We start from the raw sequence: 15,575 nt of genomic DNA on the forward strand, positions 1-15,575 counted from the left end.
TTCTTTGGATGAAGTGTGTGAATAGGCCTAGCTTTTTTTTCCTCCGGGTAGCAAAACCTGTCTTTCGTATCATCTGTAACTATTTCTTCCTGTAACTAGGAAAAGAACTTCTGCTTTCCCACCTCCAACAAATGTCATGTTCAAACTCAGAACAAACCAATACAAACAAATAAAATGGAACAGGATAATAAGTTTAACTTTTTATTAAAATGCTTAGGATACAGATTGACCTTCTTTTGTAAATGACTGTTTTACTTTTCCCGAAATAGGACATATATGCACTCTGATAAAACAGAATGAAAAGTCTCAATTCGTGGGAGTTCTTGTACAAAGCTCTGATCCTCACTGTTAGGAGACAAGCTCCTCACATCAGCTTCTTTTGCAACCTTATTAAAGGAACAGTGTTTTCTGTGGAGCAAGAAACAGACGGATGCCAGCTGACTTTTCAATCTCCTCTTTCTCCAGTGGCCAAAATGCACCACTTTCACAAAGAGCTGCGCTGTGCAGAATCCATAGTTTTCTAGCTTGCTACAAAGTGATTAGGGACAAATAGGAAAAAAACAAGAAACAAGAAACAAGAAAACTAGCACTGCAATCATACTTCTCATGTCTCTGGATGAAGAAGTATGGGTTACCTTTAGCCAAAGGAAATTAAAAGTATGCATGTTAACGACCTAGTTCATTCACCATTAGCTAGATTGTTCATTTAAGGCTTTCACCCCTTTCCAAACCAACGAGTTTTGTCCTAACTCAGCTATGCTTGCTAATAAATGAAAGGCATGCTCTTCCCAGACTGATCCTTCATTGAGCCTCTGCACTGGGTACCTGGCAGTGGAAAAGTATGCTTTCCTAACAAGTCAGTGGTGAAGACTAGCAATGAGAAATCCATTAAAGAACAATACTCTCCCCCCTGCAATTTGTTATCCACACTTTCCCTGCCTTCACATTAGACACAAGATTCTACTGAATTTAGTTCAATCCTCTGCAAATAAGCATCATCATCCACAATTTTCAATTCTGAGGAAACTTCTAATCTCTCATTAAAGGAAAAAATGAAGATATCCACCCATCTTAACAAAGGGTCTAATATTGGTTAAGATCATGAAAATCCCAATTTTACAGGTGACACCAAGAAAAAGGAATGCTATGAAAATAATCCTCACACTACTGGGGACACTGAGGCTTTTTATACTAAGGTCTTCCTGACAAGTGACGCTGGCTCAAAAAGAACACCACCACACAAAGTTAAGATTAGAGTTTCTGCAGCTTACTTCTGGAATGGAGAAAGGCAATTTCATACCAAAAAAAAAAAAAAAAAATCATCTAGCTACAGACGTTAACCTTTAAACACCAAAAAAACAGGTAATAGATAAAAAGAGCTCACAAACAGTCCAATAAAGAGACTACATCCTGCAAGTGAAAATTTTAAAGCCCATTAAATAAATCTTTCCTGGATCCAAACAAATGATACAAATACCAGATTTTTTAAGTTCTCAACTCACAGAATTAAGAGCCCTTCAGTGGCTAACTTTGTCCTCTGCGATTCACCGATGCAGAAAATTTTTCCCTAGAATCTGTGCAAAAGTAACAGACACACACCTGCGGTGTAGGGCAATTCGGGAGGTGTTCTCTTTTAGGAGGCAAACGTCATTTCTTATAACTGAACATGAAACAGGTGTATGAAGAGAAATGAAGTTTCCCAACAGTATCAAAGCAAAGCAAAGCAAAGACCGGCTGCGGTTTGCAACTCTGTAAGTAAAGTAAGAAAATAACCGCTCTATAATTAACCCCTCCACAGTGAGCAACCTGCTGTACACGCCCCGACGAGGAACGGGCCTGGCTGGCCACAGTGGACACCTCCTGCAACTGCCAGGCCCAAGTTCCGCCCTTTCCCACTTATCTGCGCAGAAGGTGGTGCCCACCGCAACAAGGCAGGCAGAGACACGGGGCGGTGGGGGGGGCTTCTCTCACTAACCTGTTATCTCAACACAAGTGAGTTCACCTGACTGAGCTCTGGCCTCCGACGTGTTTTGGTGCATAATTTTATGAAGTCTCTAAATGCCATTCACTAGATCACGAGGAGGAAAAAAAAAAAAAAAAAAGGAATAGAAAACTCTGGACCAAGTAAATTCTGAACTCAAAAAGTGAAGAGGGACACCAATTACATTAACAACGCTTTCTTTAAAAAATAGAATCACTTTCTTTTGAAATCAACCACAGTGGTGAGACGTGTTTTTCTTTCAGGTGCCCCATGATGGCATACAGCTTTACCCAGCAGATCCTGCCAGCTTCCGAGTCCCGGGACGCTGACCTGCACTGGCATGTGGGGCAGCATCACCTCCCAATAGTGTGGAGAAAGCACATGTCACCACTGGGCGATGAGAGGGCGGACAGAGACTCTTGGCTTCTCAACGCCACACACGGTTGAAGAGCTTTCCTTGTTCTATTAGAAAAGTTCATGAGGAAGCTGGGAATGGGATCAGTCCAGAGAAGTACAACTCTTTTATTTTCACTGTCCAAACATCAGTCAATATACTGGGAGAGCCAGCGGAAGCCCTCGCCGTAGCCTTGCCTCTTGAGCACGCTGCACATGAACACTTCCATGGGGCGGGCATTCAGCTCCTTCAGGGTCACGTTCCCCTATGAGAGGCAAAACCGAGAAAAGCCTGTTAGCACCCCCATGGTGGAAGAGCCTGAAAGAGTGATCACAGGAATCACTTTCTCCATCCCTCAAAAACAGACTGAAGTAGGGATTCGTGACAGAAATGCGGTCAAGGCCATACACATGACTTCCCCAGGGCTTCATGCTCTCAGGAGAAAATAAGCGGCACAGTCCTAGTCCCAGACTCTCTTTGTAAAGAGAACACACAGACATCTGGAAAGTTATGGCAGCAAACCAAGACAAAGGCCACTAGGTCCCACAGAACCAGCATGTTCTTTGACGGACAGAAGTCCCCAAGACTGTTCAGAAATAAGGACATTATCATGAATACAACCATTCAGAAATCTACACTGATGACAGGTTACATTGAGAAAGTGAAGAGTCTTCTTTTACACATAACACTCATGTAAAAGAGGAGAAACTAAATTAAAGCAAGCGTTTCTAGAGAGATACTGCTAGCCAAAAAGAGACAAGACTAAGAAACCATGTAAGAAAGTCAGAAAGTTACCAGTGATCCCAAAACTGCAAGCTGAAAAAGCCAGAATTCCTGCTCAACTACCACGGATACGGATTTTTCTGGCAAGCGCTTCTCTGCAACAGAGCTCTCCTACCTGGGGAGAGCACAGCCTACTGATCCGGAAGACTTGGCTTCTATTCCTCAACTCATCTTCAAAATGGGGACAACAATCCTACCTCTCTTAGCAAGGAACACTGGGGATAATCCGGTGCTGGGTTTCACTGCTTGGAAAGTGATATGAAAGGTCACTCTTCTTCATAACCTGAAATCTCCAGTCAAAAACAAAACTGATTTCTGGTTAAGAAGGCCTCCTTCAAAAAAGATTTGAGGGGTGCCCGGGTGGCTCAGTCGGTTGAGCATCCAACTTCGGCTCAGGTCATGATTTCGCGATTCGTGAGTTTGAGCCCAGCCTCAGGCCCTCTGCTGTCAGCGCAGAGCCCACTTCGGATCCTCTCTCCTCATCCCCTCCCTCTCCTTGGCTTACGCTCTCTCTCAAAAATAAACATTAAAACAACAACAACAAAAAGATTTCTCTGAATTGGGTTTGAAAGGGAGTCAGAAAACTCTTAAATTCCTAAGTCTGCCTTTCCTACCCATCTCTTCATCCTCATATACCTGAGGAAAATCTCATGAGGAAACTGAAAACACATTCTCCCGCCTTCAGAGTGATTACAAATCACTGATGGTAAAACAAACCCTAAGCCCAGTTAAACTTTTGAAAGACAAATAAAAAAAATCTAGATAGCAAAACATGTATGTTTCAAAAGCTGTGAGTTTCCTTTGTAATAGGTCCCCTGAAGATTTTTCTCTTACCTTTCCTGTGGTCTGTCCATAAAGCCCAAATATCTCACGCAGTTTTTCTTCACTGATGGCATCCGTTCTGTCGATCTTGTTACCCAAGATAAGGATTGGCACGTTGGATATTGTTTCATCAGTCATTAGAGCCTAAAGACAACGTAACAGCTAGTTGAGGAATCTACGAATGCCCACCAGATAATGAAAGCAACTCTACCTTTCTCTTGTCTATAAAGCATCAAATGTGAAGTGAAAATCTGATCATCTTTTACCCGCGCAATTAACAAAATCTTGACATGATACAACACTCTGAACATTAGGTAAGAAGCCCCTACACATTACTTTGACGTTAGGTAAAAATCCCCTAAGAGCCTCCAAACAATTGCAACTTAAGGCTGGGTCTATTTACAAGGCAGGAGAACTTTCCCAGCCTTAACTCTCAGATCAGTCACCCAGCCCAGCAGAGACCACCCTCGGGCGATCCACTGTGCGGTCCTAGAAGACTGAGTGCTCTGGCCACAGGAAGTCCCCGAGTAGTCACCGAGTGCCCCATGTGTGCAAACTGTCTCTGCCACTGAGAGGGATACAAAAAGAAGAGGAAGACCTATCTGTGGCCTCAAGAAATCCTCACTCTATGTTCATCCATCTATCAACAAAGCAAGGCAAATGGATGACTAAGTGTCACAATGAACAGGGACAGAATATAAATACTGAAAGATATTCTGGGAAATCAAAGGCGAGGAAAATGATGGGCCTGAGGAAAGTCTTAGCGAGTCTTGAGGAACCTAAACTAAGCTCTGAAAGAGGGGGCAGGATTTGGATAGGTAGAAAAGAGGAGAATATAAGCAGTGGCTTTACAGTAAGAAAAGAATTCAGAAAGCCACAAGGAGCACTGCCTGCCTTTATGCTGACACACAGTCAACAGAATGGGAAGGCATGACTACCATTATGGTGCCAGGGTGAGAAGTTAGCTGCGATCGATCCTAAAGACCCCAAATCCAGAAGCTCCTGGATAGAACCTATGTGTAAAAACACAATGAATTTACAGAATCTGTGCTCAGGTAAGAGACAACAATCTAGCCAAAGATAGCAGCGTCCAAGGAACAGTGCAGGCACTCTGGGGAAGGAAGATAAGAGACTGCCCTCTAGATGAAAAGACAGATAAAAGAAAGGCCAGAGTTGGCAGAGATCTCAAGCCTGGGAATCCAGTGACCACCGACAGGAAAAGCTAGGAAAACAGGAGAGCCAAAGGGATAAAGGGGAACACGCTTTGACCATCTTACGTTCCAGGAAATGTTAGACAAGATCAGAGTAAGGATGTCATTCATTCATTAAATACTAACCAGACGCCTGCTCTAAGTCTGACGCTTTACTAGCTGCCAGGGTTTCACAAAGAAACGAGACTAGGTCCCTACTAAGTTCACAATCTGATGACAAGACCTACAAGAAAACCAGTAAAGACCACAGACACTGATAAGGCGGCAAGACTAACCATCTCAGAGGTCAGAGAAGGCTTCCTAGAAGAGGTCATGGCTGAACTCTGAGATCTCTTAAAAGGGTATTTTTTAATTTACCGGCAAAAGGGGGTGGGGTCAGATGAGAAAGCCAGGCAGGGACAGCCACTTGTGCATACTGGAGGAAGGACGAGTTGTTCTCTATTTTTGGAAGATAGTTCAAGGTAGGTAATAAAGAGAAAAGCAGCTGGAGAAATGAAACAGAGGAAAGATCAGGAGAGATCTTACATGCCATACAGATTTGTGGATTTTATCCCAAAAGTGAGAGAGCTATTAAAGGATGTTAAGTAGGCCAGTGACAAGTCTGAAAAAGTTCCTTCTAGCATTACGGCATGTGATGGGGGGGGGGGGAGGGGGGGGCAGTGAAATCTACAGTAATTCACAGGATCTAGACCATGTGTCCAGGTAGACAGTGGGGATGAGTTCCATTCCGGAAGACCAGAATTGGTAGGTAGAGTTGTCTAGCAGGTAGCGTCATGTATGAGGCTGGAGCTCAAGAGAGGTTTAAACAAGAGAAATCCATTTGGGAGCCACTGGTATGTGGGTGGCAGATGAAGGAATGGGAGTGACCTGGACCAGCCTGGGAGAAAGTACAGACCCTGGGGAACACCATTTAAGGGCTAAGCAGGGGAATGGGTGCTCGTGAAAGAATCTGAGAAGTATTAGCCAGAGAAGGCACACCAAAACCAAGAACGTAAATGGGAGTTTGAAGAAAGAGAGAATACCAGGTCCAAGAGGTCGAGTCAGGGAAGGGATGCCCTATAGCGAGTCTACAGAGATGAGAGCTGTAGATTCAAGAAACACACTCACAAATAAAGGTGACAGGTTCACAGTGCCAGAAACAAGAACGCAGAGAGACAGTTACAAACCAAATCAAAAGAGGCACAGGGTGAAGCGGGAGGGATAACAAAAGCCACATGACAGAAACTGTGAAGTCAAGGAAATGCAACGTTGAGGGGAGAGAAAACTTGAAGCGAGTCCTCAATAGTATGAAATGCTGCCGGCGACCAAAACTGAACACTGAGGACAGCCTGTGATCACGTTGGCGAAGTCATTCAGTGCAAGGGTGGGCAGCCACAATGTGAGGACCCAGATTAAAAAACATAAAGAACTTTAGTATCTCTCCTAAGGCTGCATTATGCCATCGCTTCATATACAGTGACCACATGTGAAAGGAAAAGGGATTGCTTATGTTGGGGCAACCGGCATAAACTGGGCAGTGTCCGAGCAAACTGGACACAGTCACCCTATGATAGATATAAACAAAGTTAACTGACTCCAGTTCGTGCTGAGTTTCCTCAGGACGCTGAAAAGCAACATCTTAGCTTTTAAAACACTCTCTTCCTGTAGCCAGGACTGTCATCAAATGTTAACTGGAATGACAAAGTATTGGCGCTACTGAGCTGTATTTCTTAAACGAACTAGAGGCCAAGGGGCGCCTGGGTGGCTCAGTCAGTTGAGCGACCGACTCTCGGTTTCAGCTCAGGTTATGATCTCACGGTTCATGGAATCGAGCCTGCGTCGCACTCCACGCCAACAGCGAGAAGCCTGCGTGGGATCCTCTCTCTCTGCCCCTCCCACGAGTATGTGTGCACACACGTTCTCTCTCCCTCTAATAAATAAATAAACTTTAAAAAAAAGAGAAAAAGAGAGAGAGAGACACAAGCCGAGAAAAGAAAGACTATAATCTTACATTCAGCTCAACTTTGGATTCCATGAGGCGAGGGTGATCTGCACAGTCCACCAGAAAGACAATCCCGTTAATTGCCGGGAGATAATTTTTCCAAACCCGGCGTGCTGAAAGACAAAGTTTACAGCTGCATTGATAAAAAAAAAAAAAAAAAAAAAAAATACAGATTTTGAAAAATCTCTCCCTCCATATTTTTTTTTGTCCAAAAATGGGCAAATCTTGGCTAGGTTTCAGTAATAGTCGACTCCGTATGGATTCTCCACGTCCTAACCGGTATGAAATCAGAACCGAGGGTATACACTGACAGCCCACGAACTAAATCTGACTTTTTCCAAATTCAAAAGTCAAGGTATTCTGCCAAACTGTGACACCTGGCAATGCCGCACACACCCACCCACGCGTCAGTCATCAGCTGGAACTGAGGTGTGGCTGCCCCTTCAGACGGTGTCTGGGCTCCAGTTTGGCAGAGCTTCCACCGCTCCCTATGGTCTGTCACCCAGTCACTTTTACTCAAATGGCCTACCTTGCCCCCAAAGCTGTTTGCAACCTCTGAGTTAAACTCCTCAGGATGCCAATTACCTATCCGCATACCTACAGTCTCAATTTAGTTCCCAACTAACCAATGCGTACTTGTACTGACACACTCACGTGCTCTGTCCTCAGAAGCCTGGGTCTGACAGGTGGTTCAAGTTCCCAGGCAATTATCCCAGTGTCCCATGTTTAAAACCAGCATGCCTGGGGTTCCTGGGTGGCTCAGCTGGTTAAGTGTCTCTACTCTTGATTTCAGCTCAGGTCATGATCTTACGGTGCATGAGTCAGAGCCCGCCATCGGGCTCTATAGTATGGAGCCTGCTTGGGATTTTCTCCCTCTCTCTACCCCTCCCCTACTCGCTTGAGCTCGTGCACTCACCCGCACTCTCTCTCTCAAGATAAATAAATAAACTTTAAACCAGGATGCCTTATAAATTTTATTTTTTTAAGACATGAAGTGGTAAAGATTTGGGAAGCAATGCTTTAATTGTATTATAATTTCTAAGCCATTCATTTCTAGTACTTTCAATGGGATGAATAATATCTCTATATCAAAGAGTTAATATTGGTTAACTCCAGGGATGCCTGGGTGGCTCAGTCTGTTAGGCATCTGACTTCGGCTCAGGTCAAGATCTCAGGTCCCAGGAGTTCGAGCCCCACATTGGGCTCTGTGCTGACAGCTCAGAGCTTGGAGCCTGCTTCGGATTCTATGTGTCACTCTCTCTCTCTGCCCCTCCCCTACTCACGCTCTCTCACTCTTAAATATAAAAAAAAATTTTTTTTTAAATATATTGGTTAACTCTGAAGAGTGGGATGGGGAAGGAGAGGCTGGGGAAATTTTCACCTTCCATATTCCTAAGTTGACTGTATACTGAATTTGTTACGCTGAGACTGGACTACTTTATTTTTTTTAAGTAACCTCTACACCCAACATGGGCCTCGAACTCATAACCCTGAGATCAAGAGTCGCATGCTCTTCTGACTGAGCCAGCCAGGCACCTGAGCCTGGACTACTTTTATAAGTTAAACATTTAAAATTTTTTTAAAAAAGGAAATCTTCATATGTATAGCACTTTAGTAACTTCTGTAAAATGGTAACTAAGTTATTATGGTAAGTATTTCTGTTAAATAAATTTTCCTCAAACAAAACAAAACTATATAAAACACATTTCCCTTCTTTATCAAAATCTGAAAGCTAAACTTAACACACCAAATAACAATTCTCAGTTCAGGTGCCTAAAAACTTCTACGCCTGCATTCTCCAAATGGTCTCCGTTCATCTTATAATTATATTATCTGTGAACTTAAATCCTTTGAAATCAGAAAAGCCACCACACGCCCATTTCTACCGCAATGAAAATAACACAAACTCATTATAGAAAAAAAGGATACGAGACCATCTGTAATCTTCCATGAAACACACATACGCTAATGTTTCTGTATATATTCTTTCAATCTTTTTTCTGTACAGGTATTTTATGTGATAGTGATCATACTACATAAGATTCTGTGGGCTATGTATTTATTCATTTAAATATTAAATGAATAAAATAAATGTAATTCTATGTTAATGAAATGACAGAATACAAAATCATCTAGATCATTCCTTAGCCTTTTGATTAAAATTACCAAAATTTTAACCACTGGCTAAAGGGTGGCTCAAGGTGGTTGAGTATTCAACTCTTGATTTTGGCCCAGGTCACACATAATCCCAGGGCCATGCGTGGGCTGGAGCCCCATGTCTGGCTCCATGCTGAGCATGGAACCTGCTTAAGTTTCTCTCTTTCTCTCTCTCTCCCTCTCCTTCTGCTCCTCTCCCCCGCTCACGTGATCTCTAAAATTTAAATAAATGAATGAATGAATGAATGAATGAATAAGTAACTTGGCTAAACCATTAAAATTGCCAATATTTTGGGTTTTTCTAACTACATTTTTAAAAAGCTATATCAGATTCAACCTAATGAATGCTCCAAAAGGAGACTTCTCAACTCAATTTAATAACAAATGAATAAATATGACAGAATTTCAATAGTTTCTTTTTTCTACTTTCCCAGAATATTTATTCCTATTTCTTAAATGTTTTACTCCTACGCTTAGAGTCTTGTCAAATGTAAAGTGAGTGTCCACCAGAAAAATACCCCATTCTGTATATTTCTAAAAACCACACAAGATATCTGATAGGAATCTAGGAACTAAACGAACACAGCCTGCATAAGGTAAAAAGCACTAAGAGAACAAGAAGGTGGAAAGAAATGTCCTACCAACCACCCCAAGAGGACAGGTTATACAAAACAGATCAGAATGGTCACAAGTAATCCCTGTATTGTATTTGCAACTTTGGACAAATCTGAAATTACTTACAAAAAGTAACAATTTTCTACATACTTCCACTCCACTGAATAAAGAACAGAGACATGATTAAATCTGATATGTGAGTGATACTGTACTGGATCTTGTTCAAGAAGAAAAATGTTATAAAGGAGATTATGGACACAATTGACAAAAAGAGAAATCCACACTACAGAGTAGATAAAAATAAAACTTCCCGGGTTTGATAACTTAAATGTTAATATGTATTACACAGAGAGGGAGACTAATAAATCAGGGCAAAAGGTATAAAGGAGTAGAGTTCTCTGTATTTATACAACTTTTGACAAGTTTGGTATTACTTAAGAAGTAAATAAAACAACTTCATTTAAGTAATAAGATCTCAATCATAATTTAATCACAACTTAAGAGGTAAAAATGACACGCTGCTTAAAAAAAAAAGGGAGGCATAAAAAGAACCAAAATGGTGACCCGTAAGTCAATACCATTCTTCCACTGAGTTGTCTTACCTTGCTCATGCCCACCAAGATCAAAAGTTGTAAAAGTCATTCCAGCAATTGTCAACTCTTCTGAGGCTGAAAAATTGTTAAAACAGAAAAAAAATAAACTTCATCCAACAAGGCTCAGCTACCAGTATTGTAAGCCAATACAAATGCAAAACCTAATGAAGCTTTTACTTTGTAAAGGATACAAGAGTGAAAATATTCTGAAATTATTCTAAAAAGCCAAGTTTTTTTCTCCAAAGTGTTTGCTGCTCCTTAGAAGTAGATATGGGAGGGGTACCTGGGTAGCTCAGTCGGTTAAGCTTCCGACTTCGGCTCAGGTCACGATATCACAGCTCGTGAGTTCAAGCCCCGCAGTGGGCTCTGTGCTCACAGCTCAGAGTCTGGAGCCTGCTTCAGATTCTGGGTCTCCCTCTCTCTCTGCCCCTCCCCCACTTGCACTCTGTCTCTACCTGTCTCTTTTTAAAAATAAATAAATATTAAAAGAAACTTAAAAAAAAAGTAGATATGGGAAAGGTGTTGTTCCCTCACAGAACTAGTGAAAATAAATACTGACAAAGTTCCAGAGGTTGAGACTTATGAGTATATGACCTGAGTGTGTCCTATAGGGAATTTTTTCAAATGAGCTGTCTTTTGGGACCTCCGTTAATACAAGAACTCCATCAACTGGGGATTCTTCCCCCAACCCTAACATTGTCCTTCAAATATCAAAAGGTCACCTGGTATTTTCAAACCTACTCGGATGTAGTGTTGGAACATGCTGGCCCAAGCGGTCATCTTTGAGCATGTGTAGAAGAGTGGTTTTGCCTGCATTGTCCAAACCCAAAAATACAAGTTTTCCAGATTTCTTGTAAAGCCCTAAAAAAGAAAAATATTTTTACATACGTTTGCTTTCTACACACCAAAGGCTGCTTGTATTTAGACTGTTGGAGGAAATGTACAAAGTTTGAAACCTCCGGTATATTTTAAGGAAATGGCTTTACCTAGGAACTGGAGCACACTGCTGAAGCCATTGTAGATCCACTCAAAGATGAAAGACATTATTAATGCTTCCTACCTGTATAAAATAGGAAAGCGGCAAACATTAGCTTTCTGAATGCTAGTACAGTTCCGGAAAAGTTAACTTTTATTCTGTAGCCCGGATGCATGTTTACAGTCCCATGTTTTCAGGCCCAAGAAAATAAAGGAGTTTGCACCCTGGAGGGAAGTCTCTCGGGTCCTCAGAGCTGCACAAACTCCTGGATTTCTAACAGTCTTTAATCTATGATGCTCCAAAGACTAGGAGTTACAGATAAATCTTCCTCTCTTACTGTATGACTTACTCCTCCAGGCAGCTGCTCGTCCACATTTCTCTAGATACATCGCTGCTGTCTACCCGTTAGCAACACCTCTAGGAAATCAGTCCCATCAATAATCTGAATCAAAATGTCACATCAATACACTAAGTAGAAAATGAGAATGAAAAGCACATTAACATGAATGAAAAGCATATTAACCCTTCCTTGTAAACACTCTGAAAAACAAAGTCACCCAAATCCTATCAGCTGACATAATTTGTCCTGCTCCACTTAGCAATGCTATCTTTCTTTAACAATATTTATTGAACCCCTCTTGCAGATAGCGTCTCAACTTATAAAAAGAGACGATATCACTATTTTGGAGAGTCATGAAGAAATAAGAGAATCCTTTTGTAATGTGAATAATCAAGGCCTAACTCACTTTACAAATATGGATTTTCTTAAAATAAGAATACTCAAAACAAAAGATGACTCAAAGCTACTAAAAGTTCTAAATACACTGGTAATAAGCGGGGCGCCTGGGTAACTCAGTTGAGCGTCCCGACTTTGGCTCAGGTCGTGACCTCGCGGTTCGTGAGTTCGAGCCCCGCGTCGGGCTCTGTGCTGACAGCTCACAGCCTGGAGCCTGCTTCGGATTTGTGTCTCCCTCTCTCTCTGCCCCACCCTTGCTTGTGCTCTGTCTCTCTCTGTCTTTCAGAAATGAATAAACATAAAAAAAAATTAAAAATACACTGGTAATAAGCAAGAGGACTTCTGAAAGAAATTAAAGAGGGTAAGATCTAGAGCCAGTGGTGGTGTTAAAGTTTCTCAGAGTCAGCATTTTCTGGTCACTGAACTTTTGCCTCAATACCTCTGACTTGGTGCAGAATAAAAGAAAGATCCCCCACTTTCACTCCTCTCTCCATCAGCAAGAGCATCTGAACACAAGGCTATACTAGATGTGACCAACTGCTATCAGATATAACTTTCATGAATTTTTGTTTCTTTAAAATAATAAACAAAAATTCACTTTTGTTACTTTTACTAGTGACCTTAACAGGCTTATCCACAAAAACACACCTATATTCTTCAAAGAATGCTAGATTTTAAAAAAAATTGAAAAATGAAGACAATATATGTTAATTTTCTTTTTTCTGTCCAATAACTGGGGTTTGTTTTTAAATCAAGCCTGATCTATAAACTTTAGGGATTGCTTAATGCTTATTTTCTATGACTCTTCTCATGGAAGGCCAAATGAAGCTTGGGAGTTTGGGTGAGGGTGAAGGCTAAGGCAAAAGCTTTTATAAAAAGGTATTAAATAAGTTTTTTTGACCTTTTCAGTTACATTAAAATATACTTTGGCAGAGACCAAATTTAGCATGTCAAATAATGTGTCTGGAAACTCAGTCTGCACTTTCGGAAGTCCAATGAGTTAACTATACTTACAAAGCTCCTGTTCTTAAGTTTCCACTGTAGATAAGTAAAGGAACAACGTGCCTTTTCTCTGCAACCCCCCAAACCAGTCATCCTTCCCTACTTTTCTCAGTCTACCACTTGGGAGAAGCACGGCTCACCTTTACAGGGCACCTCTCATTAAGAGTACTCCCACTCTGATCACTCCTTTAAAACCCACAGTTACATATTCATTTGTACTACACTGGTTTGCAATCAATACTTTATAGACTCTCTGAAGTTTTACCACATCATTTTAGAATTATCCCCAATTCAATGACTTCTCCAAAGGTGACAAGGAGAAAACCCCACTTAAAGGAATTTTTCATGATAACTGAACTAGTCTGATTTTCCAATTCACCTTCCCTTGACATCCCTGCTTAGAAAGTCCTATAATCCTTCCCTCCAAAATGATCTATGGAAAATGCTTGAAGAAACTCTTCAGGTGATGTTGAAAAATAATAAAAACCATTACTGGACCCAAAGAGTTGCACTATTTGGCCACCCAAAGTTAATGAAATGTCTCTGATGGCTCCTCCATCCATGAGATCTTAGGATTCGCACCCCTCATGGATAGTTTCACAGTTTTGTACAATGCCTGCACATACATCTCATTTCAACCTCACACAACACCTTACTGGGGAGGAGTCCTTAGCCTCAGACAAGGATGCTGACACTCCTAAGTCAGCTGACTTAACCAAAACTGCTCAACGAAAAGAAGTATCAGTGCCAAGACCCAAACCCTCCTTCTTAAATTCCAAAGCCAAAGCTCTTCTTGTTAATATCACATAAAATTCAAATCCAAATAACAAAACGGTTTTTAAAGGAACATTAAAACTTCCTTAACCCATGAGCTACACAGATGATAATCTTCTCAAGTTTTCTTCCTTACAACTTATCACACCTTCTGAATGGCATTTTAATAATGGTATTTTAACCATTCGAAAGGGTATTTTAATAACTGGCATTCTATTTCCTATCCTTGATCCACCCTACCACCTCATGGCATCTTATGGCAAATTAGAGTACTCTAAAATTTAAGAACTCCAAACTAACACAAAAGCACTGCCAATGTATCCAAAACTGTGCAAATTTCAGGACTGATTGAAGTCAATAAAAGAGGAGCACTAGCCAATATATACACTACTTTCTATACATCCTCATTACTTCTTACACATACTCGTTACAACTTTGACACACCATTCCAGACAGATCTGGGATAGCAAGCTCCTGGTTTTTTTAGCTAAGAAACTATGCTTAGCTGCAGGGTAAATGTCAAAGGTCAGCTCCAAGGCAAAGCACCACAAGTCCTCTATCACGACCTAAGCAGATGGACTGAGGTAAAGGAGAAAACACAAGAGCAAGGGAGAAATTACAAGAGAGACAAGTGGGCTTCTGACCTCTAGGCTAGAATCATTAAAACATTAATCTATACCAAACGTGAATGAAGTAATTTGCCGACGCATTGAAGAGAGGGAGGAAAAGAGGAAGGTGGAAGAAGAAAATACAGGGTTCGACCCAAGACCTCAGATAAAACATAGCTGAAGGGGGGGGGGGGGGCGCACTGGACTAGGAGCCAAGAGATCCGGTTCGAATGCTCACTCTTGCTCTCTGCGAGGCCTTGACCAATTCACTGCCTCGGCGAGCTTTATTATTCCCCAGGTTGCAAACCAAGGATAATCATCAAGGACTCCCACCCGCCTGACCAAGGGCTGTGAGGCTCATCCGAGACGAGATGTGAAATCGTTTCGCAAACAGGAGCGCACAGTACAGACAAGAAACCTGTTATCCCGCCCAGCCGCTTCGGGACCCTCGAAGGAATGCAGATCGACCCGATATCCCAGGGTCTGTCAGGAAACGGAGCAGACCGGCCAAGTCGGCCAGTCCCCACCCAGAACCAACCCCGCGGCCCCGCAGAACCGCCTGCGTGTCACTTCCCCCCCACCAACCCCGCCTGCGCCGGCCTCCGCGCCGACCCTCCCCGCCGTCCGCCCCAGCCCCTCCCGCTCCCCGGCTCCCTCCCTCGCAGCAGCCCCCAACTCACGGCCGAGGGGCTCCTCCGGCAGCAGCGACGGCTTCGACCCTCCCTCACACCACACAGCCCAGCAGCACCCAAAACCGCCAGCTACTCGCCGGATATACGTAACGCCCCCTCCCCCGGGACTTCCGGGCGCGTGCCTGCCCCGCCCCCTCGTAGCGTCACTGCGCTCTGCAACGCCGGGGCCGCCTACCGACCACTCAGGCTGCGGAGGGGCGGGCCTCGGAAGCGCCCAGCGATCCCAGGGGCGGGCCCGGCTTGGCCCCGC

General features: G+C 42.6%; 1 protein-coding gene across 2 annotated transcripts; it reads right to left on the bottom strand.

Moving 5' to 3' along the window:
• Positions 1-188: 188 nt before the first annotated feature.
• On the bottom strand, positions 189-15,457 carry SAR1A (secretion associated Ras related GTPase 1A). Of its 2 annotated transcripts, none has more exons than XM_027062175.2 (7): positions 15,314-15,457; positions 11,524-11,597; positions 11,279-11,398; positions 10,547-10,612; positions 7,182-7,285; positions 3,993-4,124; positions 189-2,640 (listed from the first exon to the last, which is right to left on the bottom strand). In XM_027062175.2, exons 2-7 carry the CDS (start codon positions 11,579-11,581, stop codon positions 2,524-2,526), a joined length of 597 nt encoding a protein of 198 aa, XP_026917976.1. In that variant the 5' UTR covers positions 11,582-11,597; positions 15,314-15,457; the 3' UTR covers positions 189-2,523. The 2 variants fall into 2 exon arrangements, with proteins under 2 accessions (XP_026917976.1, XP_026917977.1); XM_027062176.2 differs by lacking the exon at positions 15,314-15,457 and adding an exon at positions 11,863-12,122.
• Positions 15,458-15,575: the final 118 nt, after the last annotated feature.

This window comes from Acinonyx jubatus, chromosome D2, assembly GCF_027475565.1.
Source record: "Acinonyx jubatus isolate Ajub_Pintada_27869175 chromosome D2, VMU_Ajub_asm_v1.0, whole genome shotgun sequence".
NCBI classification, from domain to species: domain Eukaryota; kingdom Metazoa; phylum Chordata; class Mammalia; order Carnivora; family Felidae; genus Acinonyx; species Acinonyx jubatus.